The 26,332-nt window shown below is 39.1% G+C and overlaps 1 protein-coding gene across 5 annotated transcripts in view; it reads right to left on the bottom strand.

Annotated features, from left to right (window-relative positions):
* The window catches only part of TASOR (transcription activation suppressor), a 59,943-nt gene extending 34,692 nt beyond the window's left edge, over positions 1-25,251 (bottom strand). For all 5 annotated transcript variants that reach the window (XM_028152797.2, XM_028152796.2, XM_028152795.2 and 2 more), the window contains exons 1-12: positions 25,158-25,251; positions 24,399-24,773; positions 15,089-15,234; positions 13,279-13,371; positions 12,359-12,431; positions 11,492-11,583; positions 10,863-11,015; positions 9,005-9,129; positions 6,854-6,885; positions 6,075-6,180; positions 3,599-3,702; positions 3,416-3,519 (exon numbers count right to left, since the gene is read on the bottom strand). In XM_028152797.2, the coding sequence (XP_028008598.2) occupies positions 3,416-3,519; positions 3,599-3,702; positions 6,075-6,180; positions 6,854-6,885; positions 9,005-9,129; positions 10,863-11,015; positions 11,492-11,583; positions 12,359-12,431; positions 13,279-13,371; positions 15,089-15,234; positions 24,399-24,744 (1,374 nt within the window). In that variant the 5' untranslated portion in view covers positions 24,745-24,773; positions 25,158-25,251. The remainder of the gene's footprint in view (positions 1-3,415; positions 3,520-3,598; positions 3,703-6,074; positions 6,181-6,853; positions 6,886-9,004; positions 9,130-10,862; positions 11,016-11,491; positions 11,584-12,358; positions 12,432-13,278; positions 13,372-15,088; positions 15,235-24,398; positions 24,774-25,157) is intronic.
* Between the last annotated feature and the right edge of the window lie 1,081 nt (positions 25,252-26,332).

The raw sequence follows: 26,332 nt of genomic DNA on the forward strand, positions 1-26,332 counted from the left end.
TAGAGTGTCGGCCTGTAGACTGAAGGGTCCCAGGTTCGATTCCGGTCAAGGGCATATACCTTGGTTGTAGGCACATCCCCAGTGGGGGGTGTGCAGGAGGCAGCTGATCGATGTTTCTCTTTCATTGATGTTTCTAGCTCTATATCCCTCTCCCTTCCTCTCTGTAAAAAATCAATAAAATATATAAAAAATAAAAAAAATGGTGTTGCAAATATTGGACAGATACATGCAAAATAATGAAACTAGATCACCAACTTACACCATACACAAAAATAAACTCAAAATGGATCAAGGACTTAAACATAAGATGGGAAACCATAAAAATACTAGAGGAATCCACAGGCAGCAAAATCTCAGACATATGCTGAAAGAACTTCTTCACTGATACTGCTCCTAGGGCAATGGAAGCTAAAGAGAAAATAAACAAATGGGACTACATCAAAATAAAAAGCTTTTTCACAGCATAAGAAACCATCAACAAAATAATAAGAAACCCCACTGTATGGAAGAACATATTTGCAAATGTTATCACTGATAAAGGTTTAATCTCCAACATCTACAGGCAGCTTAAACAACTTAATAAAAGGAAGATAAATGATCCAATAAAAAATGGGCAACGGACCTAAATAGAATTTTTTTGAAAGAAGACAGAAGGAAGGCCAAGAGACACATGAAAACGTGCTCAAAGTCACTAATTATCTGAGAGATGCAAATCAAAACAACAATGCGGTACCATCTCACACCTGTCAGAATGGCTATCATCAACAAATCAACAAACAAGTGTTGGCGAGGATGTGGAGAAAAAGGAACCCTTGTGCACTGCTGGTGGGAATGCAGACTGGTGCAGCCACTGTGGAGAACAGTATGGAGTTTCCTCAAAAAACTGAAAATGAAACTCCGATTTGACCCAGTAATCCCAACCCTAGAAATATATCCTAAGAAACTAGAAACACCATTCAGAAAGGATACATGCACCCCTATGTTCATAGCAGCACAATTTACAATAGCTAAGATTTGGAAACAGCCTAGGTGCCTGTCAGCAGATGACTGGATCAGAAAACTATGGTACATCTACACAATGGAATGCTATGCTGCCATAAAAAAAGAAAGAATTCTTACCATATGCAGCAACCTAGATGGAATTGGAGAACATTATGCTAAGTGAAATAAGCCAGTCAATGAAAGAAAAATACCACATGATCCCACTCATTTGTGGATAAATACATTATAAACTGATGAACAAAAAGACACAGAGGGAGTAAAGCATCAAACAGACTGTCAAATTACAGCAGGAAGATTAGGGAGAGGTGGGGGAGATAAGAGATCAACCTAAGGACTTATATGCATGCATATAAGAATAACCAATGGATGCAAAACATTGGGGGGTGAGGGCATGTTTGGGAGTGGGGTGGGGGGGTAATGGTAAGATAAGTACACATATAATACCTTAATAAAAAAAATAAAAATAAAATAATAAAAATAAATAAAAAAGAAATCCTCTTATATAATAAAAGGCTAATACGGAAATCGACCGAACAGCAGAACGACCAGTCGCTATGATGTGCACTGACCACAAGGGGGCAGACACTCAACACAGGAGCTGCCCCCTGGTGGTCAGTGCACTCCCTCAGCCAGAAGCCAGGCTCACGGCTGGTGAGTGCAGCGGCGGTGGCGGGAGCCTCTCCCACCTCCATGACAGTCGGACATGCCCCAAGGGCTCCCGCACTGCGAGAGGGTGAGGGCCAGGCTGAGAGATGCCCGCCCCTGCCCCGCCCTGAGTGCACGAATTTTGTGCACTGGGCCTCTAGTGTAAATATAAACATATACTCACATGTATTGAATGTGCATGCATGTGTATGTATGTGTATGTTCTAAGATGCCTAGCCCAAAGGTTTCTAACCAGTTGTTCAAAGAGTTAATGCTGGGTGTCCACCAATTCATAAGTTTACAAATTCTACCTATAAATTTGTATATAACTTGACGCTACCATCTAAAAACAATGGATTGGTTAAGCAAATCTATATGTATACAATGAAAAATCTATGTAGACAATTAAAATGAAGTTGTGGGTTCTGAAAATCAGTGATACAAATCTCCATTTGAATATCTGGAAACTGAGCCTCAATAACATGAGGAGTAAAAATAAGTAAACTGCTGAATAACCTGCATTAAATGGCATTCCTGCACAAAAAAAACCCTTTCTTTCTTTCTTTCTTTCTTTCTTTCTTTTCTTCTTCTTCTTCTTTCTTTCTTTCTTTCTACTGGAATATCTGATTAGCATTTAAACATGAGCTCACCTGTATCTCATGTTAACAGAAACTTTGGGATAGCCACTACTCTTCTCTGCAACCACCTCATCTCCTTCTGCTAAACTGTACATATTAGCATCACTCCTGAACCCATCACAATCTGATGCCTGAAGTAATTTCTCTACCTAAACTCAATATATTCAATACCCACTGACCTGGAGTGGGGTAGGGGGCAATGGTAAGATATGTACACATATAATACCTTAATAAAAAAAAAATTAAATAATAAATAAATAAAAAAGAAATCCTCCTATATAATAAAAGGCTAATATGCAAAATATGTCTTAAACCAGTCTCATCATTCTTACCATTCTCATCCAAACATACATCACCCTTTATATTAATAGTTTACTACCTCATCTCTCTCTCCCTCCTTGTCTACATAATAACCAAGGTAAGCACAAAACATAGATTTGATCATGCTACATACATAATCAAAACCTCATCCAACTCCCTTTAAAAACCATTGCTCTTACGATCAAGTCCAAACTTCCAAATATTTGAACACTGCCTGCATGATGCTGTAGCCTCCTACACCCTTTTCCAGCCTCATGTTCTACCACTTTCTCCAAACTACTATAATGTTCTTTTATTTCTTCAACCTCACAAAGCACCTTTTTTTTTTTGAATCTTTAAATATGGCACTGTCTCTACTGAAACCATATCTATCTGAATAATTCCATGTATCACTCTGTGTGGTCTAGGACAGTGGTCGGCAAACTCACGAGCCATGGTTTGCCGCTCTGTTAACTAATGAGTTTGCTGACCACTGGTCTAGGAGAACAGTCTCTTTCCCTCAGTTTTTACTTTACTATACAACTTACATAAATACATGACATTCAAAAAGTATTTTTTTTAATATCACAGTCACAACTACAAAATACAACAAAGATACTTCACGGGAAGACTGCTCTGTAGAAGGTCTAAGTATCATGGCTATAAAGGAGAGTATCAAAGGCCACAGTAAAATGCTGTAATTAAATGGTAGCAACAAAAACAGAGACCTTGTGGTACTCTCAGAGATAAAAATGAAATAAATAGAAATATTAATATGATCACTTATTAGTAATTTCTAAGGGAGAAAGAACGTTTTAAATTTTACTCACAAGTTTTTCTTTCTCTAGTTTTTGCAGTAAACTCTCCATGTTACTTCCAATTCTTGTTTTTTCTACAACTTCATAAAGACTGCAATACATTCCATTCTTCAAAACTAACGTAAGAAAAAATACATAGTAAATATTCAGATTCAAGTCTGCTTCTTATATTTCAGTAAAATTAAATTACTTCACCTTCATTTGAACCGAAGTATGCTTCCCTGTAAAACAGTGCTGGAGGAATTTTCTGTTTCAGGTGATCAATACTCATAACTGTTTCAACATCTAGCTTCTCAGGACTGAAAGAAAATTGAAAAAGCATATTTCCTTACATGTATTTTTAACTCTAGCAATGATATCTCTCTCTCTTTTACACACACACGCGCACACGTCTTGCTGGAAAACAAAGAGCATATTTATTAATACTGTACTTTAAAGAAGATTTGATATGGGAAGTCCAAATGTACAGGTAAATAGATACATAGTCTGGCAATATTACCAACCTTCCAAATTTAAGGCAAAAGCTAATTCTACATGCCAATCCTATCTAATAAAAGATTAATATGCAAATTGACCGTACCTCCGCTACACCCACCAGCCACGCCCACCAGCCAATCAGGAGCGAGTATGCAAATTAACCCAACCAAGATGGCTGTGGCCATGGAGAGAGCAGGAGGCTTGGGTTGCCCCCGGCAATGGAGGAAGCCAAGCTTTCCACCTGCCCTTGCTGGCCTAGGCCTCCACTCAAGGCTACAAAGTTTCAATTATAGAAGATAAATAAATCCCAACAAAAATGGCTGCGGCTATGAAGCAAGCAGGAGGCTTGGCTCTGCTCAAGGCTACAAAGTTTCAATTATAGAAGATAAATAAATCCCAGATACCAGGGCCTCTGCTTGGGTCTCCGGGAGCCGTGGCCATCCTGCAAACCACCACAGGCCCCTCGCTCAGGCTACCCCATGCCCCAAGGGAACCCCCACCCTGATCCAGGGCACCCTTCAGGGCAAACCAGCCGGCCCCCACCCATGCACCAGGCCTCTATCCTATCTAATCCTATGTAATAAAAGGATGATATGCAAATTGACCGTCACTCCAACACACAAATGGCTGCCCCCATGTGGACACAAGATGGCTGCCACAAGATGGCCAGCAGGGGAGGGCAGTTGGGAAGGACCAGGTCTGCAAGGGAGGGCAATTGTGGGCGATCAGGCCAGCAGGGGAGGGCACTTGGGAGGGACCAGGTGTAAGGGAGGGCAGTTGGGGGTGATCAAGCCTGCAGGGGAGGGCAGTTAGGGGTGACCAGGCTGGCAGAGGAGGGAAGTTGGGAGTGAACGGGCCTTCAGGGAAGGGCAGTTGGGGGGGGTGGAGATCCAGGCCTGCAGGGGAGAGCAGTTGGGGGGAACCAGGTCTGTAGGAGAGGGCAGTTAGGGATGACCAGGCCTGCAGGGGAGGGCAGTTAGGGGTGACCAGGCCTGCAGAGGAGAGCTGTTAGAGGTGACCAGGCCTGCAGGGGAGGCAAGTTAGGGGTGACCAGGCCGGCAGAGGAGTGAAGTTGGGAGTGACCGGGGCTGCAGGGAAGGGCATTTGGGGGGGATCCATGCCTGCAGGGGAGAGCAGTTGTGGGGGACCAGGTCTGCAGGAGAGGGCAGTTAGGGATGACCAGGCCTGCAGGAGAGGGCAGTTAGGGGTGACCAGGCCTGCAGGGGAGGGCTGTTAGGGGTGACCAGGCCTGCAGGGGAGGCAAGTTAGGAGTGACCAGGCCTGCAGGGGAGAGCAGTTAGAGGCAAACAGGCTGGCAGGGGAGTGGTTAGGGGAGCCTAACCACTAACCACAGGCGAGCAGTTGGGAGCCAGCAGTCCTGGATTGTGAGAGAGATGTCCGACTGCCCGTTTAGGCCTGATCCAGGTGTTCAAATTGCCACATGGAAAATATATCTAATTAAAATTTTTTGTATTGATTTTAGAAAGAAAAAAGGGGAGAGAGGGAGAAAGACAAAGAGGGGGAGTAGGAAGAGAGAGGGTTAAAGAAAGAAACATTGATATGAGAGAGAAACATCAATTGATTAGGTTGCCTCCTGAACGCACCTGACCAGGGATTCGAACTTGCCACCTTTCAGTGTCTGAGACAACATTCCAACCAACTGAGCCAAACCAGCCAGGGATAGGATAAAACTTTAAAAAATCACTTTTAAGATTTAAATTCATTTAGAAAAAGTTTTAAGCCATGAATGTGTATGACTTTTTAGCCCATCCTCAAACCAAGACAGAAAACCAGAGGGCTTATTGTGCCAATTAAGTTTCTAAAGATATCAAATCCATCTTTTTAAAAAACAAACCAATACTGATATAAGTTCTTATGGACCAAAGTACCAATGTAAAATTTAAAATATATTTTATTGATTTTTTACAGAGAGGAAGGGAGAGGGATAGAGTTAGAAACATTGATGAGAGAGAAACATTGATTCAGCTGCCTCCTGCACACTCCCCACTGGGGACTCGCCCGCAACCGAGGCACATGCCCCTGACCGGAATCAAACCTGGGACCCCTCAAGTCCCCAGGCCGACGCTCTATCCACTGAGCCAAACTGGTCAGGGCCCAAAGTAAAATTTAAATATAAGTAAGAAAGAAAAGCAAATAGAGAAATTGCTATTTTTTTGTAATATAGCATACTTACAGTTTGATAGGCAAAAAAGCACGAGTGGCTGACCTCAGAGAAATATAGCACAAAAGCTTTCCTTTGTTTAAAAGCTGTCCTTTCCACAAGGTGTAGTGAAATTTATCTAAAAGAAAAAAAAAAAGGGACACAATTCTTGGCAACCCAGAAGCAAATATATGTTTACTGGAAAAAAGGGGAAAAAAATCTAGAAATAAAGTTTTGTAGAACAAAACAAAACAAAATATTTGACATTTTTATTTACAGGAGAGTTCAAATATTAGGTAGGGTTTTTTGTTTAAGCTACTGTTTCCCCTACAAAATTATTCCAGCTGCAAATAACAATTTTGTCTAAATGTCTTCATATCAGAAAGCTGAGGAGCAAAGACCATATAGTCTACCCTCTTATTTCCCCCAAAGGAGACTATATGAAATCTGGTTAACTACATGAATCCATACTATGTCTCATATCTTCTACTCAATCTCTTTTCATTGTGGAGAAACCTGACCTAAACCTTTGACGAGTTTAATACTTTTAAAAGGCTGAATTGTGAAACTTGTATTGTTTACTATTATCAATCCAAGTGGTCAAACCTGATCTATTCACAGCAGCAGCAGCTTCTCAAGGACACCTTATACCTGGATGACCAAATGTTGATGCTGTATCAGAACATGGCCTCACCCTCCTTTTCATACTTTGTAGACTCTCATTCATTATGAAAATAAATCAAAGCACTTAATTCATTAATTTTTTACTATGTGCATGTACTCTTTCAATTTAGAAAACTAAAGAATCTTACCTGTGTTTCTATCTGCATTAAAGCTGTTAGATCTACAAAAAAAAATTTTTTTTAATTACTAATTGTTAATATAAAAGTTAACACTCAGGACTTTGAGACAGGTGCTATTTTTAATGGCAACTATACAAGAGAATTAAATTCTCCCTCCAAGTAGGGGGAAGCAGTTAATTACTTACTATAATATTTAATAAATCCAAGTTTACCTGGAGAAAAGAATTACTTACTTGACTTGAATTACCTTATTTGCCCAAAATTAAGATACTGTTTTACCCAAAAATATCCATCAGGAGAAAACAAGAGTCCATTAAAATCTCTGTTAATTACTTTATCCTATATAATAAAGAGGTAATATGCAAATTGACCATCACTCCAACACACAGATGGCCGCCCCAATGTGGTCAAAGATGGCCGACACAAGATGGCTGGCAGGGGAGGGCAGTTGGGGGGGGGGGATCAGGCCTACAGGGGAGGGCAGTTAGGGGGGATCCAGGTCTGCAGGGGAGGGCAGTTAGGGGCAATCAGGCTGGCAGGGGAGCAGTTAGGCATCAATCAGGCTGGCAGGGGAGTGTTTAGGGGATGATCAGGCTGGCAGGCAGAAGCCATTAGGAGCAATCAGGCCTGCAAGGGAGGGCAGTTAGGGGTGACCAGGCTGTCAGGGGAGGGCAGTTAGGAGAGACTAGGCTGGCAAGGGAGGGAAGTTAGGGTTGACTGGGCCTGTAGGGGAGGACAGTTAGGGGCAACCAGGCCAGCAAGGGTGGGCAGTTAGGGGTGACCAGGACGGCAGGGGAGGGCAGTTAGGGGCAATCGGGCTGGCAGGGGAGCAGTCAGGCGTCAATCAGGCTGGCAGGGGAGTGGTTAGGGGGTGATCAGGCTGGCAGGCAGAAGCGATTAGGGGCAATCAGGCAAGCAGGCAGGCGAGCAGTTGGGAGCCAGCAGTCCTGGATTGTGAGAGGGATGTCTGACTGCCTGTTTAGGCCCGATCCCAGTGGGCAGTCGGACATCCCTCAAGGGTCCCAGATTGGAGATGGTGCAGGCTGGACTGAGGGACATCTCCCCCACGTGCATGAATTTCGTGCACCGGGCCTCTAGTTTTAGTGGTAAGATTCAAAGAAATGGCTTCAATACATATTTAAATGTAATCATTCATCATTCAATAAATATTTACTAATATTCTAAGTAACAGGACTACAGGGATGAATAATTCCCCTGCCTTCATAGAGCTTATAATCTCATGAGGTAGACAGACAACAATAAGAAAGGTATTTACCAGATGGTGATAGTTTTAAGTTCTAAGGAGTAAAAAAAGACACTAAGAGTACACAGGTTAAAAAAAAAAAATCACAGAAGACCTCATTAATAAGGTCACCTTTAAGGAAGTGTAGGTGTACATTATGCAACTAATTGGGAAAGAGAAGGAACAGCAAATGCAGAGGCCCTGAGGCAGGCACATTAACGGTGGCATTCAAGGTACAGCAAGGATGTCCAATTAATGCTTATTTTAAATGCTATGAAGGATAAAAGATGGAATCAAATAGGAGGCAAAGAAAATTAATGGACAGTCATTATTCCTGGGAGTATGACCTCATAATTATTAAAGTGCTGAAAGGCACCAAAACAAATGTATCATGGAAATGATAAATACAGACACATACACACATACAGAAAAACGCAAATGTCTCGATATCATGTGAATCCATACTTGGTTTCCAGGACTAATCACGGTATGAAAAAAGTGTTAGATCTCAAACAACTAAAATGAAGACAACACTTTGATCTGGAAACTAATAAAGAGGTCAACCTCAAAAATATATTTTTACTGATTTCAGAGAGGGAGAGAGAGATAGAAACACTACTTATGAGAATCATTGATTAGCTGCCTCTTGCATGCCACTGGGGGTCAAACCTGCAAATTAGGCATGTGCCTTGACCAGGAATCGAACATGACCTCTTGGTTCATAGATCGATGCTCAACTAATGAGCCACACCAGCCGGGCTACCATGCCTTTTTAAATCACAATGAACATTTATGTATCTAATTAATCTTAAGGGGGGAAAAAATGGGAACAAAACAAAGTGCTCCTTCTAAATATGCAGTCCAAGATATATAATATAATACCATTCTGAATGATGCCCAAAACTCCTAAACCTTACCTTAATGAAGGTACAAACTTCGGAGGTTGTATATCATCTTGGTAAGTAAAAGACACAACTGCATATGGACACACGTGTCTAGGTCTTCGCCTTAGTTCATCAAAGCCATACTCATAAAAGTAATACTAAAAATAAGAAAATGCAAAATTAACTTAAGAAAGCAAAAGTATAGAGTGGGAATCTTGTATTTATCTGCCTGGTTTTTGAAAAATATAACACTTAAATGTGCCTCTACCAGAAAATATCTTTAAGCACTGCTTGCCAATTTAACTATAATTTGTACTTTATATTCATTTTATGATATAAAATATTCTGCATATATATATATGATGCCAGAATACTAGTAGGTTTTCCAAAAGTTTATTTCTTGAAGAGTTGACCATCAGGAATATGGTCAACAAATTTCCTCATAAAAATGTTACAAATGGGGCTCCCATATCAGCTCAGAAAAGCCAATTTGATACAAAATTAAAATACTACAGACACAACCTCAACCAAACCTACCATGTTGTTCATCATGTCAAAAGGAAAACATAGTCTTGGCTTTCACTGCAGACAAAGCAGCAAGAGAGATCACAAACATAGGTAGGTGACCCTCTTCCTACTGCCAATCTGCATCTCCCCTTCACTTATTCACAACATTCATTAGACCAGGGTTTTGTGACTTGCAGACTAATAGTTTGCCCGGCTAGTGTGACTCAGTGGTTGAGCGTGTCAACCCATGAACCAGGAGGTTATGGTTCAGATTCCTGGTCAGGGCACAGGCCTGGGTTACAGGCTCAATCCCCAGTAGGGGAGTGTGCAGGAGGCAGCTGAGCAATGATTCTCTCTCATCATTGATGTTTCTATCCCTCTCCTTTTTGCTTCCTCTCTGAAATCAATAAAAACATTTTTTAAAAAAAGAGTGCCTCAGTTTATAAACAAGGCATTATCCTTCAAAGTCCATTCCCTTGGGGTAATATTGATTTCAATGTTGTTGCTCTGAAAATGCCTGGAAAGTTTTTCGAAATATCAAGCCAATTTACAAGTTCTTCTAGAAAAGTCAATAATTACTGTAAGTTTATATCTCTTACCTACCAATACTACCACTGTCCAGAAGGTAATCAAATGAGTCTGTCCAGACAACCTTGGTGAATATAATTTTTGCTAAAAGCCCCTACCAACAGGTCTTGCACACTGAGATTCTTCAGAAAGAAAATATTAAGTTTTTTAATTTAAATATCAATCGGCTGCCTCTTGCACATTTGTTAGAAACATTACTTTAAAAATGACCTTACTTTATAGTCAAACATCATATAAAACACAATGACTAAAATTCATCAATTAGAACACTTTCAAGTATGTGTAGTTTACTATGTATCAATTACATCTGAATAAAGCTTAAAAATTAATTCGAAGTTTGCATCTTAAAAGTTAATAAAAGTAGAAAATATTTTATCAAATCAATAGTACAAAATAATATGAATTAAGGTATTTCAAGGGGCTTCAACTCTACCTTGAAGGATGAGTAGTATATTATTAGGCAAAAACTCTCTCTAGGCCAAGAAAAGCCAAGGCTTCAAAATGAAATGAGGTAAGGGCAGAGCTCATAAAACAACAAAAAAACCAAGATGGAAGTAACAGTGTACAGGCAGGGTGAGCTAGGCTAAGGATTCTGAATATTATCTGTAAGTCTATATTTCTAAATTGTCTTGGAAACACTGAACAAACAGCCAAGACACTGGAGTCTGGGAATAATATGTGGAAACCAGAGCCTAGACTGGTGTGGTGGCAGAGAAAACTGAAAATAGGACATTTTAAAGTATTTGGTGACAAACAGGTATCATAACATAACACTAAAATGGGTTCAGGTACCTACTTGAGTAAGCTCATAGGCTCGGTAAGCCAAAAGTGATGTAATTCTATTGGCATTCTTCGACATGTGACATTCATGCTTTGGTGTTGGATCCAAAGCACTTTTAGATTCCAAACTTTTTACACCCATGGGTTCATATATACTTTTTATTTTACCCTAAAACAGAGAAAACATTTTAAGTCCACCCAAACCTAATTATTGACTATATTATTACAGACTATTTCTTTGAATATAGATCACCTATAACAACAGTTTTTTTCCTTTAATATCTGATAATAAAATAACACCCAACACATTTTGTAAATATTGAAGAAGAAAAAGTTAACCATAAAAAAAGTGTTGTTTGAATTTATTTTATAACAAAGAAAAAATTTTATTCACAACACTTTTCACTAGCCTAAATGACATTACCAATATATTACCCTCCTTTCTTCATTCTATTTTTTTGGAAAGGAAAGGCAAACTCTAAAATACAGTAAGCTTACATCAAAGATGGCAAATCACTCTCAAAAGTATCTTTCTATACCAAACACAAGCAAGCTGTTTTTTAATTTAATCTCCTAAAAACAGGGTCAACTAAAATCCAAATCAAATGTTGTCTTTGATATATGAAATGTAAAAGTTGAAATTACCTTCATTATTTTAAAAATAACAACATCACCCACTGTCCCAGCTTCCAAAGGATTAGCTTGTAACAAATCAGGATACCTAGAAAGATAGATACCTAGTAAAGAGAAAAAATTTTTTTAATTTAAATTTGAATGACACAAATACAAAAAAATATAAATATTTAATCTAATGATAAGAAATGATATGACTGACACCTTTTTAAAAAATGTAATGACAGTAAAGACACCTTATATTTCACCAAGGCAAAAATAAAACCAGAATAAAACCTTAAACTAATAGAAAATTTCAAAATCCACTAGTACTCGACTAAGACCAAAAAAAAAAAAAAGATACTTAAAAAAATTTCAATTTGGATAGCATGCAAAAATCAGAAACAAATAATAAAACTGGTTTCACGTCACAGAACTTAAAATCGGTCTCCTTTTCTGGGACTATGACAACTAATAAAAGGGTAATATGCTAATTAGATCGGACATCTTCCAGACGTCCTTCCGGAAAAAGCCATGGTGCAGGGCCGAAGTAGAGGTAGTTAGGGGCGATCAGGTAGGCAGGGGAGAGCAGTTGGGGGATCAGGCCAGCAGGGGAGAGCAGTTAGGGGATCAGTCTGGCAGGCAGGTGAGTGGTTAGGAGCCAGCGGTCCTGGATTGGGTCGGGCCTAAACCGGCAGTCGGACATCCCCCAAGGGGTCCCGGATTGGAGAGGGTACAGGCCAGGCTGAGGAACACCCCCTCCCCCCGCCCCCGTGCATGAATTTTGTGCACCGGGCCTCTAGTACATAAATGTAATGGTAAGAATTGCAGTAAAATCAAGTAATATATTTTTAAATGGCAACTTCATAGTACACAAATGAAAAAAGAAAAAAAGATTACCCATGGAAGGACTGCCAAGAATTGTTATTTTGGACTGGCCCACTTGTAGTCCTTTTTCACATATGCTTTGAACCTAAATAAACAAAACACTTCATCTTGCAATCATAACACATTGAAAGTGTGAAAAGATATTTTGTAAACTTGTTTTAAATAAAATCTAAGTTTCTAAACTATGTATTTTTAACATTATAGAAATTTTATATGTAAGACAGTTTATGACTAAATATTAATGTGAAACTGGCTTACACTTCCAATGTAACCATAACTGGAATCCAGTTTTGTTTATGCTAGATACTCAGAATTCATATCGCTCATATATAAGCATCCCATTTTAAAGTGAATTAAAACTATTTAAAGAGAAAGTAACTCTGCCTAAAAACCTTCAATTAAAGCCTGGCCGGCATGGCTCAGTGTTTGAGCGTAGACCTATGAACCAGGAGGTCATGGTTTGATTCCCAGTCAGGGCACATGCCCAGCTTGCAGGCTCAATCCCCAGTAGGGGGTGTGCAGGAGGCAGCCAATCAATGATTCTCTCTCATCATTGATGTTTCTCTCTCTCTCTCCCTCTCCCTTCCTCTCTGAAATAATTTTTTTTAAAAGAATCAATTAAAGATGAAAAACTGGTTCCAAGCACATATAACCAACAATAAAGGAGATAATATATTTTAATAAAGGGAAAATTATTCATTATCAACCACATTCTAAGGTAAAAACAATAGGTTTTGTCAGGAAAAAATGAGCACCTTTGAAAAACAAATCACAAAACAATGAAATAGCTTTGCCTCAGTAAATTATTTCTTCTACTTATACATCAAGAAAATGTTACTTATAATTATGAAGTATACTGTTGAATAAATGAAAAATTAGTAACTAACAATGGGAACATACTCAAATTGCTTTTTTTAAAATGAATCACTTACCTGATAGCGATTAACCATCAAAAATGCATAGGATTCTGAAAGTTCTTTATCTGAACGGCCATCAAACTTCAGTTCTCTTCGCTTTTCTGTAAACTAAGTGAAATTAAACCTATAAACAGCTCTGTAGCATGTAATTACATTTTTTAAGCTAAGAGTTCAGTAATTTTATTTCTAAAAAACTCCAAACCTACTAAAGTACAAACTGTATTTTCTCTCCTTATAATTTCTGTGTTCCCATTTTTTTACTGTTTTAATTGGTTCTTTACCTTCACAATATAGTCAAATGAGCACCTAGTATTTATCAATTTTAACTTAATTTCTATTAAAATTTTACAACTCCAACTCTCTAATATATTTTTAAGTTCATGTTTTAGTTATTTTTGGATCACTCATTTTAACATGGTGCACTGCAAAGAGTAAGTAGCTTAATAAATCTGTTGAATGACCCACTTCTAAACTATAAACTCAATTAGACAAGGAAAAACGTTTCATTTCTTTATAAGTGTATTTTCAATGCTACGTACATAAAACACGCTCCAAACATATTACCAGGATAAAGAGCAACTTGGTTTAAGTACATCTGAACTCTAAGTCACCCAAAACTGCTGGCTTTTGCTTGTATCTAAAGATACAAGATAGATACATTCAAAACATGGAGCCCATATCTAACAGATTTATATGTAGTAGACAGGCCATTATTGATCTTTAATAATATAATCAGAGAATCTATAGACTCAATTTTCATATAAAATTAACAAATAATCTATCATAAAATTAAACCACATCAAACTACCAAGGTTTTCATTTTTTCTGAGAGTCAGTAACATTAGAGATCCTTTCAAAGTTAAATTTTGGTAACACTGAATTAACCAACTTAAAAAAAAAAATACAAAATTAATAGTATTTTATGTACATTAGAAAGCAATTTATACATCAAATATTTCTAAACACCTCATTTGCATTACTTCAGAATTACAAGTTGGCTTTTCCTAAATCAAAACTCAAAAGAATATTCTAATACATATATGAAACATAAATTCACTATCTAACATGCTTAACTGTTTCCCCCTGTTCACCCTTTTTCACTAAGAATTTCAACTATTAAGATAATCCAAACATCAACAGTTTTGGGGGGGAGGAAATTAAGCATATCCTAAAAAAATACACACTTGATTTCATTATGCTCCAATTTAGGCATAATAGATAGTTAAAAAGATGTCATTTAAAACTAAATGATTTCCCTTCCATAATTTGGCTTTCCTAAAAACTTTTTTTAAAAATATATTTTTATTGATTTCAGAGAGGAAGGGAGAAGTAGAGAGAGATAGAAACATCAATGATGAGAGAGTATTATTGATCAGCTGCCTCCTGCACACCCCACACTGGGACCGAGCCTGCAACCTAGGCATATGCCCTTGACCAGTATCGAACCTGGGACCCTTCAGTCCGCAGGCTGATACTCTTTCCATTGAGCCAAACTGGCTAGGGCTAGCTTTCTTTTTTTTAATCCTCACTCAAGGACATGCTTAGAGAGAGGAAGGTAGAGAGAGAGAAAAAAACATTGATGTGAGAGAGAAACATCGATGGGCTACCTTCTGTACATGCCCCAACTGGAGATTGAACCTGGAACCTAGGCATGTGCCCTGACTGGTAATGGAACCAGCAACCTTTCAGTGCACAGGACAACACTAAGCCAACAGTCATTCCGGCTAGGCAAAAACTTTAACATTTTTAAAGAAAAGAAAAATAAAACAAATTCCAGGCTACTAACTGATTCTGTAGAATCTGACAATTACAATTTAAAACATACCTCTTTTTCCAAAAGCTCGTTATGTACCAAGCAAGCACATTTATAGTTAAAATTCGTTACTGAGGTTGGTTCAAGGTAAGATGAATGGAGAATATTTAAAACATCTTCAAATTCACGAGATCCTGGAGTTAATGGCTGAAAAAGTGCTAAAATAAAAAATATTAATTTTAAGATGGATTCTTAAATGCAGTTTCTTTTATTTTTGTGGCTTTTACATAAAATTTTCAAAGGCTTCAAGATTATCTTACTTGGTGATATGCAGAAGAGATACTTATTGATTCACTAAAGAAAAATTAAAAGCAGTTGCCCAAATCCTTTAGCAATAAGCACCTCACATTAAACATGCACACAATGTTATAATTTTGCAAATCTTAGGGATGCTACATTAGGCAACCTAAATTGCCTAGACTCTCATATGAACGTGCCCATATACTTAACTCCTATTTTTCGTTACATTGAAATAGTGGACCATTTATTTCACCAAACTGTTTACACCCTAACTGATAAAGCATAAAAACATTGAATAAAACATTTAGGTGTCTATAAAAGAAAATGTGTTTAGTACTACAGTTAGATATGCTACATCCATTGGCACCTGGTATTACCAACAAGTGGTAGGACAAAAATTGATTACAAAAACTTAGTGAAAAAATGTGAAGTTTTAGAGTCAAACCCGAACGCAGATATCCTACCATTTTTTGGCTTTATGGAGACCCTGGGTAAATCAATTACTTAACCAAACATAAGGTCAATTCTCTCATTTGTAGAACAAAGAAATTTAGCTATCCTAAGTAACCACTATATGCCACATGCCACACAAGACAACACATGGAAAAGGTTCTAAGCACAGCATCTGGCAAAAAGACAATAAAGGTTTTTATTCCCCACTCCTCCAACTATTCCACACTCCACTGTATTTCTAAAATACTTAAGTCAAATATCATTCTTAGACCAGTGGACTACTAATTTAATAACCTCAAATTTCTACTTTATGCATGAAATGGTTTAACTTACTCATAAATTTCAAATATCAAGTATATATACACTGAGTAGCCAGATTATTATGACCTCTGAACGCATAATAATCTGGCCACTCACTGTATATCCTATATAATAAAAGGCTAATATGCAAATTGTCCCCTTGACCAGGAGTTGGACCAGCAGGCAGGCCGGCCAACTGCCCATGTCCCCTCCCCCTGGCCAGGCTGGCCGGACCCCATCCATGCATGAATTCATGCACCGGGCCTCTAATACACACACACACACACACACACACACACACACACACACACACACCGAGTGGCCAGATTATTATGCATTCAGAGATCATAATATTCTGGCCACTCAGTGTACATATACATTTTCCTGAAACATAAAAGGAACCACTTATTTTTCACTGTAGATAACATGTCTTATTACCATTCTTTCAAAACACTTAGTCAATAAATGTCACAAAATACTTATGAAAACAGTGTTCTCTTATACATACTCTTTTTTTTTTTTTATAGGAACTTAATTGATTTCAGAGAGGAAGGAAGAGGGAGACAGAAACATCAATAATGAGAATCATTGATCAGCTGCCTCCTGCACACCCCCTACTGGGGATCAAGTACACAACCCACGCATGTGCCATGACCAGGAATCAAACCTTGACCTCCTCATTCATAGGCCGACACTCAACCCTGAGCCACACCGACCAGGCTCTTATACATATTCTTTAAGGTACTTTAGAGCAACAGCGAATAAGTTGTTTTTACTGTTTTCTCTACATAGTTTTAAGGTCATAATGTCAAATGATATATCCATTCATCCATTCATTTACCAGGCCATATATATTTTTACAAAAGTTTCTGTAAAAATGTAGCTTTCAATTATAGAATGAGTATCAAACAAATGGTTACCACTACTGTGGGATCACACACTAAAAAACTTTTAAAGGAATAACATTAACATAGTTATAATACAATAAAGACACTGAGAGTAGTAGGGGAAAAAAATAAAGCACTAAAAAAAACCCCACCCTAATTAGTACTATATGAATATACTCAATAATCCATAATAATAAAAGCATAATATGCTAGACTGGACAACCTTCCGGACTAAGCTGGGGCTGCAAGGGAAGCCCGGGTGTCAGAGGGAAGGAAGGCCTACTCTTGCACGAATTTCGTGCAACGGGCCTCTAGTCTATTATAAGATCCATGAGAGCAGTGACTATATCTACCTTGCTCATTACTCTAACTGTACTATGCCAGTAGTCAGAATTGTAAGCATTGGCCCCAAGTAAGTTGAATGACTGAATGAGTAAAGGAAAATAAAACTTGACAAAGTTTATTCTCAATAAAAAATGATTGCCATCATTTTTTGAATGACAAATTCAACAATTCAGTAATATATAAAACAAAATGAAAACTCAAAAAAGGAGAAATACACTGTCTAAATTCAAATCTATTCTGTAGAATGTGGTAGGAAAAACGTTTTTCTTTGTGACTGTCCCCAACTAAATTGAGAAAAACTTGGCAAGAAAAACAGCATGTGGACTAGTCTTACAGGCTTTCATATCCCAAATGGACCAAGCATGATTTAAAACTACCGTATGATTTCACTTGGAACCTAATGAACAAAATAAGAAAATAAGTAAACAGACAAAATAGAAACAGACTATAGATACAAAGAATAGACTGACAGCTGTCAGAGGGGAGGGGATTTGGGGTGCTGGGTGAAAAGGTGAAGGGATTAAGCAAAAAACAAAACTCATAGACAAAGACAATATAAACAGTATGGTGATTATCAGAGGAAAAGGGGGGGTAGAAGAGGATAAAGGGGAATAAGTGGTGATTGAAGTAAATTTAACTTGGGTAGTAAACACAATATACAGATGATATACTATAGAATTGTATACCTGAAATCTATATAATTTTATGAACCAATGTCACCCCAATAAATTCAATTAAAAAAATACTTGGATAGTTAATGCATGGTAGATTTGTGGGGGTTTTTCCCCCATTGATTTTCATAGAAAGTGGGAGGGGGAAGAGACAGAAAAACAATGATGTGACATGAATTGGTTGCTTCCCACGTGCCCCAACAATGGCCAGGGATCAAGCCTGCAACCAAGGTACACGCCCTTGACCGGAATCGAACCCAGAACCCTTCAGTCCGATGGCTGATGCTCTATCCTCTGAGCAAAACTGGCTAGGACAATTTGTATGTTTCTAAACTAACAAAGTGACCTCAGATATCTAAAATATGCCAAAAAGTATCATATGGCTTCAAATTTCTAGGTAATTTTACAAGTCTTCATAAAAGAAATGGCTTTCTTAATTGAGCTGCTCCAACACTATTTCTACCATCAATCTAATCATAAGAGAAATATTAAGTTACGTCATATAAATTTATATAGCAATTAACATTTAAGTTATTTTCAAAAAAGTATTTAACATTTCTGTTTCATCCCAAAGTATTGTCCTAAAGAGAAACTATTTTTAAGAATTCAGGTCAATATGCCCATAAATGTAGCTTAGAAATTTAACTATTCTGTTGTGAATGTGCATTCCCTGGTGGTCTATTTTGTCATCCTTAATAATACTCTAAACACTAGATATACCCTGGTCAACATATCCTCACTTCCTTTACAGATAATACATATACACCGTAATCTTAATTATGGACCACTTTTTGAGGCAAGAATAATAAACAACCCTGTGACTATCCAAATGGAGAAGATAACATTTTATGTATTAATCATCCATTTCACTTAAAGGAAATCAGTATCCAATATTTTGTTCTCTGGATTCTGACAATTACTGAGACTAATTAGTGGGTCATTACTACTTTTCAGATATTATACAAAGAGCTTTACATGCATTACCTCACCTAATCATCAAAACCACCCTATTTAATTTAGTTCATTGTGCCCATTTCACAAATAAAACTGAGACAGCTGAAGTTAACTTGCCCAAGGTAACACAATTAATGAATAGGGAAGCTGGGATTCAAATTCAGGCTGCCCAGAGCTCCAAATCTTGTATCCTGAACTATAAGTTAAAAAAAAAAAAAGTGCGTGTGTATAAGTGATCAAACTTTATTTCCAAGATCTAGAATATATATATATATTCTTCTTCCTCACTTTAGAAAAGAAAGTCATATAGAACACTTAAGACATAGGAAATTACCTATAAAACAAAAAGAATTTGATGCCTAGGATTATGCTATTTCTACCCTCTTATGTCTTCTCTGAAATTTTTCTCATTGTAATGCATTTAATAGGGCCAAAAGCCATGGAACCCTTTTTTTTTGTTTTTTGTTTATAAAGGTTAGCAGCAGGAATATATTAAGAAACATACAATTTTACTTATTTACATGACTTCCTTCAAATGCACACAATGATTCTCAATGTGGCTCAGTGGGTAGAATGATGACTAATGAGTTGATTTCTGATCACAATTCGTAAGATTTCCCTATCATAACTTAAATTTTATAGGATTAAAGAAGAGATTTACAAAGGCACTTGGAGATTTGTAATTCAGATAAGAAAACACTGTATCACAGAATCAGAACTAGAATCCAAATCTCCTGACCCCAAGTCCATATTATCACTAAATATATTTCATTACTGGTAGCATACAAAACATACTCAAGAATTTAAAAGTTATACTTACACAGTTGAAAAAGAAATAAAATTTAAGTCATCAAATAATTCCTTAGTCTAAGGAACATTTTTCCACAATTACCTCTACCAATTTATTTAGTGTCAATGCTGATCTTTGTGTTTCTATTAAGATTGTGTATATGTATATATACACAATAAAACAAGCTAAACTTTTAAAAGGTGGACTCCTTTTCAAAATACACAAGTGGATAATATGAAGTATACATTCAAATTTAAAGTGACTAATTCATGGAAGAAAAGGGAATAACAAAGTCTGGGGATCACATGTGGTCTGTAATTCTCTCTGAATCAACCTCTTTGAAGTCTACTAGTATTAATGATTAAAACTCAATAAATATCCATTTGTTCCTTACAATAATTAAGTTACTTTAAAAATCACTTTCCTGCTGAAACTGGTTTGGCTCAGTGGATAGAGCGTCGGCCTGCGGACTGAAAGGTCCCAGGTTCGATTCCAGTCAAGGGCATGTACCTTGGTTGTGGGCACATCCCCAGTAGGTGTGCAGGAGGCAGCTGATCGATGTTTCTCTCTCATCGATGGTTCTAACTCTCTATCCCTTCCCTTCCTCTCTGTAAATCAGTAATTTATTTTAAAAATAAAATTAATTTTCCTTCAGTCTAATAAAACTGCTACAGACTTTAGGAATGGTGTTTTCATCTCTAAATCAAGGTTGAACATACTGCAGAATTAGCAATGAATACGCTGGCAGAGATCTACAGAGACAAGTACAAATATGACACTATTGACTTTTTCTTTGGACTAGGGACAAGGTCTAAGAAAATTTTACTTCCATTATCTAGTATTTATATGCATCTATCAAACATTTTATGTGAATAACCAGATTCTGCCTACACTTTTATTCTCAGGATTACTTCTGTGTAGAGAAATCAATGGTACTTAGAGCCCAGTCATTCATACAGAGCTACTGAAACACCATGCACATTTCCTTAAGGAGACAGTTCCAAAAACAGTTACAAATTTTGTGGGAAAAGATGGGAAGTGAGGAGAATTAGTCCAAGACTAGACCAGTATGGATGCAGGTGTATGATGATACACATGCACGAGACACCCGTACATGAGCAGTTAATCTTGTGCCCTACAGAAAACATTAACCAAAACACGTTTTACAGAAAGTGATTTCCCAAAACCTTTGGAGGGAAAAACCATATCAAATACAATTACCATTTTAACTTACTTTTGATGACTTACAGTATTAGATTTTAGAGTAAAAGAAGGCAATAGTAAAATGTCTACTGAAAAAATGCAACTCTACAATTTAAATGTAGAACAGTGCCTCTTTACACTACTATAGAAAACAGCCCAGCCAATAAATAACACAACATATATTAGAGTAAAATTTTACTCTTCCAGTCAATAGTTAGGTCGTTTAATCTGTCAGTACTGACGAAATGTATTAATTTTATAATGAACATAATCTCAATTCCCCAGGGATAAAGACATGCTGAACATTTCTAAATTTAGGTTAAAAAGGAACACTTTTGCCTTAGCTGGTTTGGCTCAGTGGATAGAGCTTTGGCCTTCGGATTTAAGATTCCCAGGTTGTGGGCTCAATCCCAGTAGGGGGCATGCAGGAAGCAGCTGATCAATGATTCTCTTATTACTGATGTGTGTCTCTCTCTCTCTTCTTCTCTGAAATAAAAATATATTTAAAAAACACTTTTTAAAATAGATCAACTCAAAAACTAAATAAAACTCATATATTAAAAAGAGAAGTCTTGCTACAGTTTGAGTAGTGACAGGTACTCTACACCTAGGTTCAAATTCCAACTTCACCGTTTACTAGCTGTGTGATTTGGGCAAGTTATTTAACCTCTCAGTACTTCACTTTCCTCATCTATAAAATGGGAATAGTACCTACCACATAGTATTGTTGAGATTTAGTTAACACATATAAACTGCTTAGAGTAATGCCTACAACTTATTAAACATTATAAAGTATTTGACAACATTACTTAATTAGAATGGCAGTATTTTGGATGTTACCCTATTGTCAAGACAAAGAAAACCGAGTCAACACGTTACTATACTCACATAGTATTTACCTTTAAGGTACCAAAAATATTCAAGTCCTAATCTTAAATTTCACTGGAAAACATAGCCACAAATAAAGGTTTCCCGTATTAAAATATGAATGCAACAGAACCTTTGATACTTGAAAAGTTCAAGCAAAGGTATCTACTAAAAATGATCTACTATTCATGATTAGTAGACTTATACCTAGCCAAATCTTACACCTTTCAAAACTTCCAAGATGATTTTGAAATTGTGAAATTCACAGTATCTGCTGCACTGCTTCTGATAAAGCATTTTGTTTTAAATAATGAAGCCCTAGCTGATTTGGCTCAGTGGACAGAACGTCGGCCCCTAGAAGTGTCCTGGGTTAGATTCTGGTCAAAGGCACATACCACTGTGGGCTTGATCCCTGGCCCTGGCCCTGATTGGGGCACAAGTGGGAGGCAACCAATCAATGTGCCTCTCTCACATCAATGTTTCTCTCTGTCGCTCCTCCTCCTTTCCACTCTCTAAAAATAAATGGAAAAATATCCTCTGGTGAGGCTTAGAAAAAAAAAATTTAATTAGAAAAAAAAATAATGAAAAGTTGAATTTTTCTACTAAATTCTATCAAGCACCAACTGCTTTCAGCTTGGACAGAATCAAGTCCATGGTGGTAAAATAGCTGTTTATTTAATTTTAAAGGCCCTATTTAAATCATTTTAATGATTGCATTATTTGAATAGCTGCTGCTCAGTGTATAAATATTTAGGCAACTTAAAAATTACTCACTTCCACTACACATGAAAAAGTCCATTGTGTTATATTTTCCTTATTCACAACCTCCCTAAGAAGAAAAAGGTAACAACCTTTTGTCTCTAAGTGAAAATGGCAAATATAAATTTTCCCCAAAGGGCATCAGACTCAGGAGAGAAAACAATTTCATATTTCCTAATTTCTGAATTATATCCACTTTTAAGTGTGTTAAAATACAGCAGCTTCACAATTTATCTTACTTAAAAAGACACAAAACACAATGCCTCTCAACACTTTCTAGTGCCTTCTCTCATTTCAAACCAAACTGTGAAGGTTTCTAGGCCAATTTTCTGATCCTATCAAAAGGTACTGGCATATCATAAACCATGATATGCCAATAAACCATTAATGAGGGCCCATCTGAATTTACTTACAACCTATTACCAATTGATAATTTAGACTGGGCATTAACTTTCCTCATAAAGCGCCCTTTACTATACAACTGAACCAAAAGCACTGACAACCTTGACCTTTACAAACATCCTCTTGAACCCGGAACATATTACATTAACTCATATTACATTAATTTATTTCTAGAAACATCCTCATGCTGGTGGACCAAAGGTAACTTCACCTTTGTCACTTTTTCTCACAAGGATCTTCTTGGCTTTGTCATCCAAACAGAAATTAACAGTATGTGTACCTAACTGATAAATGGCTCTAACAATTTCAGTTGGGCAAATGGAGTTGGCTATGCACGTGGAAAGAAGCACATGCTTCATTCCAGATCCTGTCTTTACTAAATTATGTTTTCTGTAAATAAATAAAAATGTTCACTACGGTATTTTCCAAAGTAAATCATGACAAACTGAACCACGCAGTAAATAAAAAAAGAGGGTTTAAATTGACTTAATCCAGAACATCCCAAATCACTGGCTAGTCAAAAATAGTGCTATAATAGGAAACAATAATTCTGATCTCCATTAAAATGTCACAAATATGGCAGTAAGTTTAAAAAAAGATAAACGTAGTTCATGTAACTGTTCCCATATTGGCTCCAAAAATTTGGATTTTTTTTTTTTATCTGAAGTTCTCAGATGCAATATCAAATTGGAGACTCTTGGGCATAAGCTAACCTCTCCCTATTTTTTTTTTTCCATAGGGAAGTTACTGCACCAAGGGCCTACCTTCCCATTCTTCTCAAATACAATATAAAAATACACTAAAGTTTGGATTTAAAAGGAGAGAGAGAGAGAGAGGCCTATTTAAGCAAACGCTTCAAAATCAAGAAAAAAAAAATCTACATGGAAATGAAGTGTGATGGAAAATAAGCAGTGTGCATGAATCACATCTAATGGAGATTTCTAGACAAGGGAAGACGCTGACATCCAGCAAATTTCAAGTAGACGCATAGAGCTGAAGAATTTCCACAGGGAGAAGCACTTGTGATCCTCTGAACAATGAACGGCCTTGGAGAAAGCTCCAGAATCCGTGGCCACGGGCTATTTCCACCGTGAGACTTGTCAGGAGCATCTTTAGGAGGACACACCAGCTTCTCTGCCTTCAGGGGTTGGGAGGGAGGGGCTCCGAGCACCATCTTTTCTCTCTGGGAGCTGCAGCCTGACGGACAAGCTTCAAGCCCGAGCTCCTTCCAGCTTCCTCGGGGCAGAGGGGTAGCCGAGGAGCGTGGCTCCACCACTTTCCTCTCGCACCAGGCGCAGCAGCTGGGCGGCCGCGGCGGGGAGGGAGCGGCGGCCGGCGCTGCAGGCGTGTTTACGTCTCGGATGGGTGTGGGAAGAGGAGACAAGAGACTCTAATGAAAAGATGGAGGGGGGAGAGAGAGAGAGGGGGTTTGGGGAAGAGGGAAGCACCACCTTTCTTTTCTCTGCTCTTCCTGGGGATCTGAAAAATCCTCCTAACGGGTTTTTCGGGCTCTTCGAGGCCTTTGGGGAGAGCGGCCGCGCCCGCCTCAGCCGAGTCCCGAGGCTGCTCTTGGCTGACGCTCGCAGTGGCCTCGGCCGCCGTCTCCTCGGGCGCCGCGCCGCCGCCGCCGGGCTCCCAGATGCTGGGGCCGCCGCCGCCGCCGGCGCCATTTTGTGGGGAAGACTCGGGCTGCGGAAGCGCCCGCTTCATCTCCTCGTCGCCGCCGCCGCCGCCGCCGCCACTTTCGCAGCTCGAGTCCGTCGGCGGAGAGGCTTCCGTCTCCGCAGCAGTCGCCATCGCGCCGGCGTGAGCAGCCCAGGAAGCTTCTGCCAACAAGGTGAAGGGGGTGGGGGGAAGGGGTGGCGGGCCAGCCTGGCCGCCTAGCTGCTCTCAGCCCACCCTCACCCTCCCCCCCGCGCCGTGGCCTTGGGCCGCGCTCCCGACCCAGGAGCCTCTCGAGGGCCCCAGAGCGGGCGCCCCAACCGTGCCGCCAGGCCCCAGGAGCCGCTCCTCGCCCGTGCCGTCCGTCGCCGGCCCCCGCCACTCAACGTGCTCGCGTCTGAGCCGGGAGGAGGCGGGGTCCTCGTGGACCGCTCCGCCAATGGGGGCGCGGCGCCCACCTCCGCGGGCGCGGATACGACCGCGCCGGGGGGCGGGGCCTCGGGCGCTGGAGCCCGCCAAAAGGGGCGACCGCAACGCCCCGCGGATACCTCGACGCCCGCCGGCCGCGGGTTGGATGGGCCTCAAGGCGAGCTGCCGGCGCCGAGGCCGCGCCGACCAGCGCTGTGGGTCATGGAGGCGCGACCGAGCAGGTGTCGCCTATTTTGAAAGAGAACTACCTTCCTTGTCTGCGCAGGCGTTACACCAGCCAAAACGGGATGACCCCAGTCTGTGGAATAGATGCAAATAAAAGCCTGTAGAGGAGATAAGAGAATGAGCTGCAGCGCAAGAGCCTGAAAGCCTCCGGCAAAGCCTCACCCGAGTTCAGCGAGGTGCCATTCCCCCTGGATCTTGCACCTTGACAATAGATTACTTCCACCAGCCCCCCCCCCACTCTTTTATCTTTTTAAAAAATATTTTTTGATTTTTTTTTTTTTAAGAGAGAGAGGGAGAGAGGAACATCAATAATGACAGAGAATTTTCCATCGGCAGTCTCCTGCACGCCCCTCACTGGGGATCGAGCCTGCGACCCAGGCATGTGCCCCAACCGGCGATGGAACCCTGACCTCCTGGTTCATGGGTCAATGCTCAACTACTGAGCCACACCAGCTTAAAGAGTTAGAAGCGGTTGTCCGCCTCCCGCAAGCAGTCACTACCTGGGATCCTTTGATATGACTTCAGCCTAGCGTTGACAGGATTTGGTTCTGGTGAGCTTGAGGGCTGCTGACTTAAATTGTTTTCCTTTGGTGTCTTTGGTTTCCTATGGTGAGTGTACACTGAAGAAAAAATATATTCATTAAAAAATATACAGCAAGTGGTACTTGAAAATAATGGTCAAGTCGAATGCCTTTTGAATAGTTTTTGCTGACTAGGTTGAAACCACTATCATTGGTTATCATGAGTACAGACAGGATTTTCTGGTTGCTGTCTATATGCGAGACACTGGACAAGATGAGTTACATCATCTCTATTTAATCCTCACAATAACTGTCAGGGAGATACCACAGGTATACCTTGTTTTAATGTGCCTTGCTTGATTGAGCTTCAGAGATGTTGTGTTTTTTACAAATTGAAGGCCAGACTCTCCACCTGCAAAAAGATTACAACTGGCTTTATTGGACAAAAAGATTACAACTGACTTTATTGAGGTCATCTGCAACTGAACCTACAGTATATCTGAGCTATGCCTGTATTATGCACAATTTAAAATATGTATTTTTTAAAG

Source organism: Eptesicus fuscus, chromosome 18 (genome assembly GCF_027574615.1).
Source record: "Eptesicus fuscus isolate TK198812 chromosome 18, DD_ASM_mEF_20220401, whole genome shotgun sequence".
NCBI classification, from domain to species: domain Eukaryota; kingdom Metazoa; phylum Chordata; class Mammalia; order Chiroptera; family Vespertilionidae; genus Eptesicus; species Eptesicus fuscus.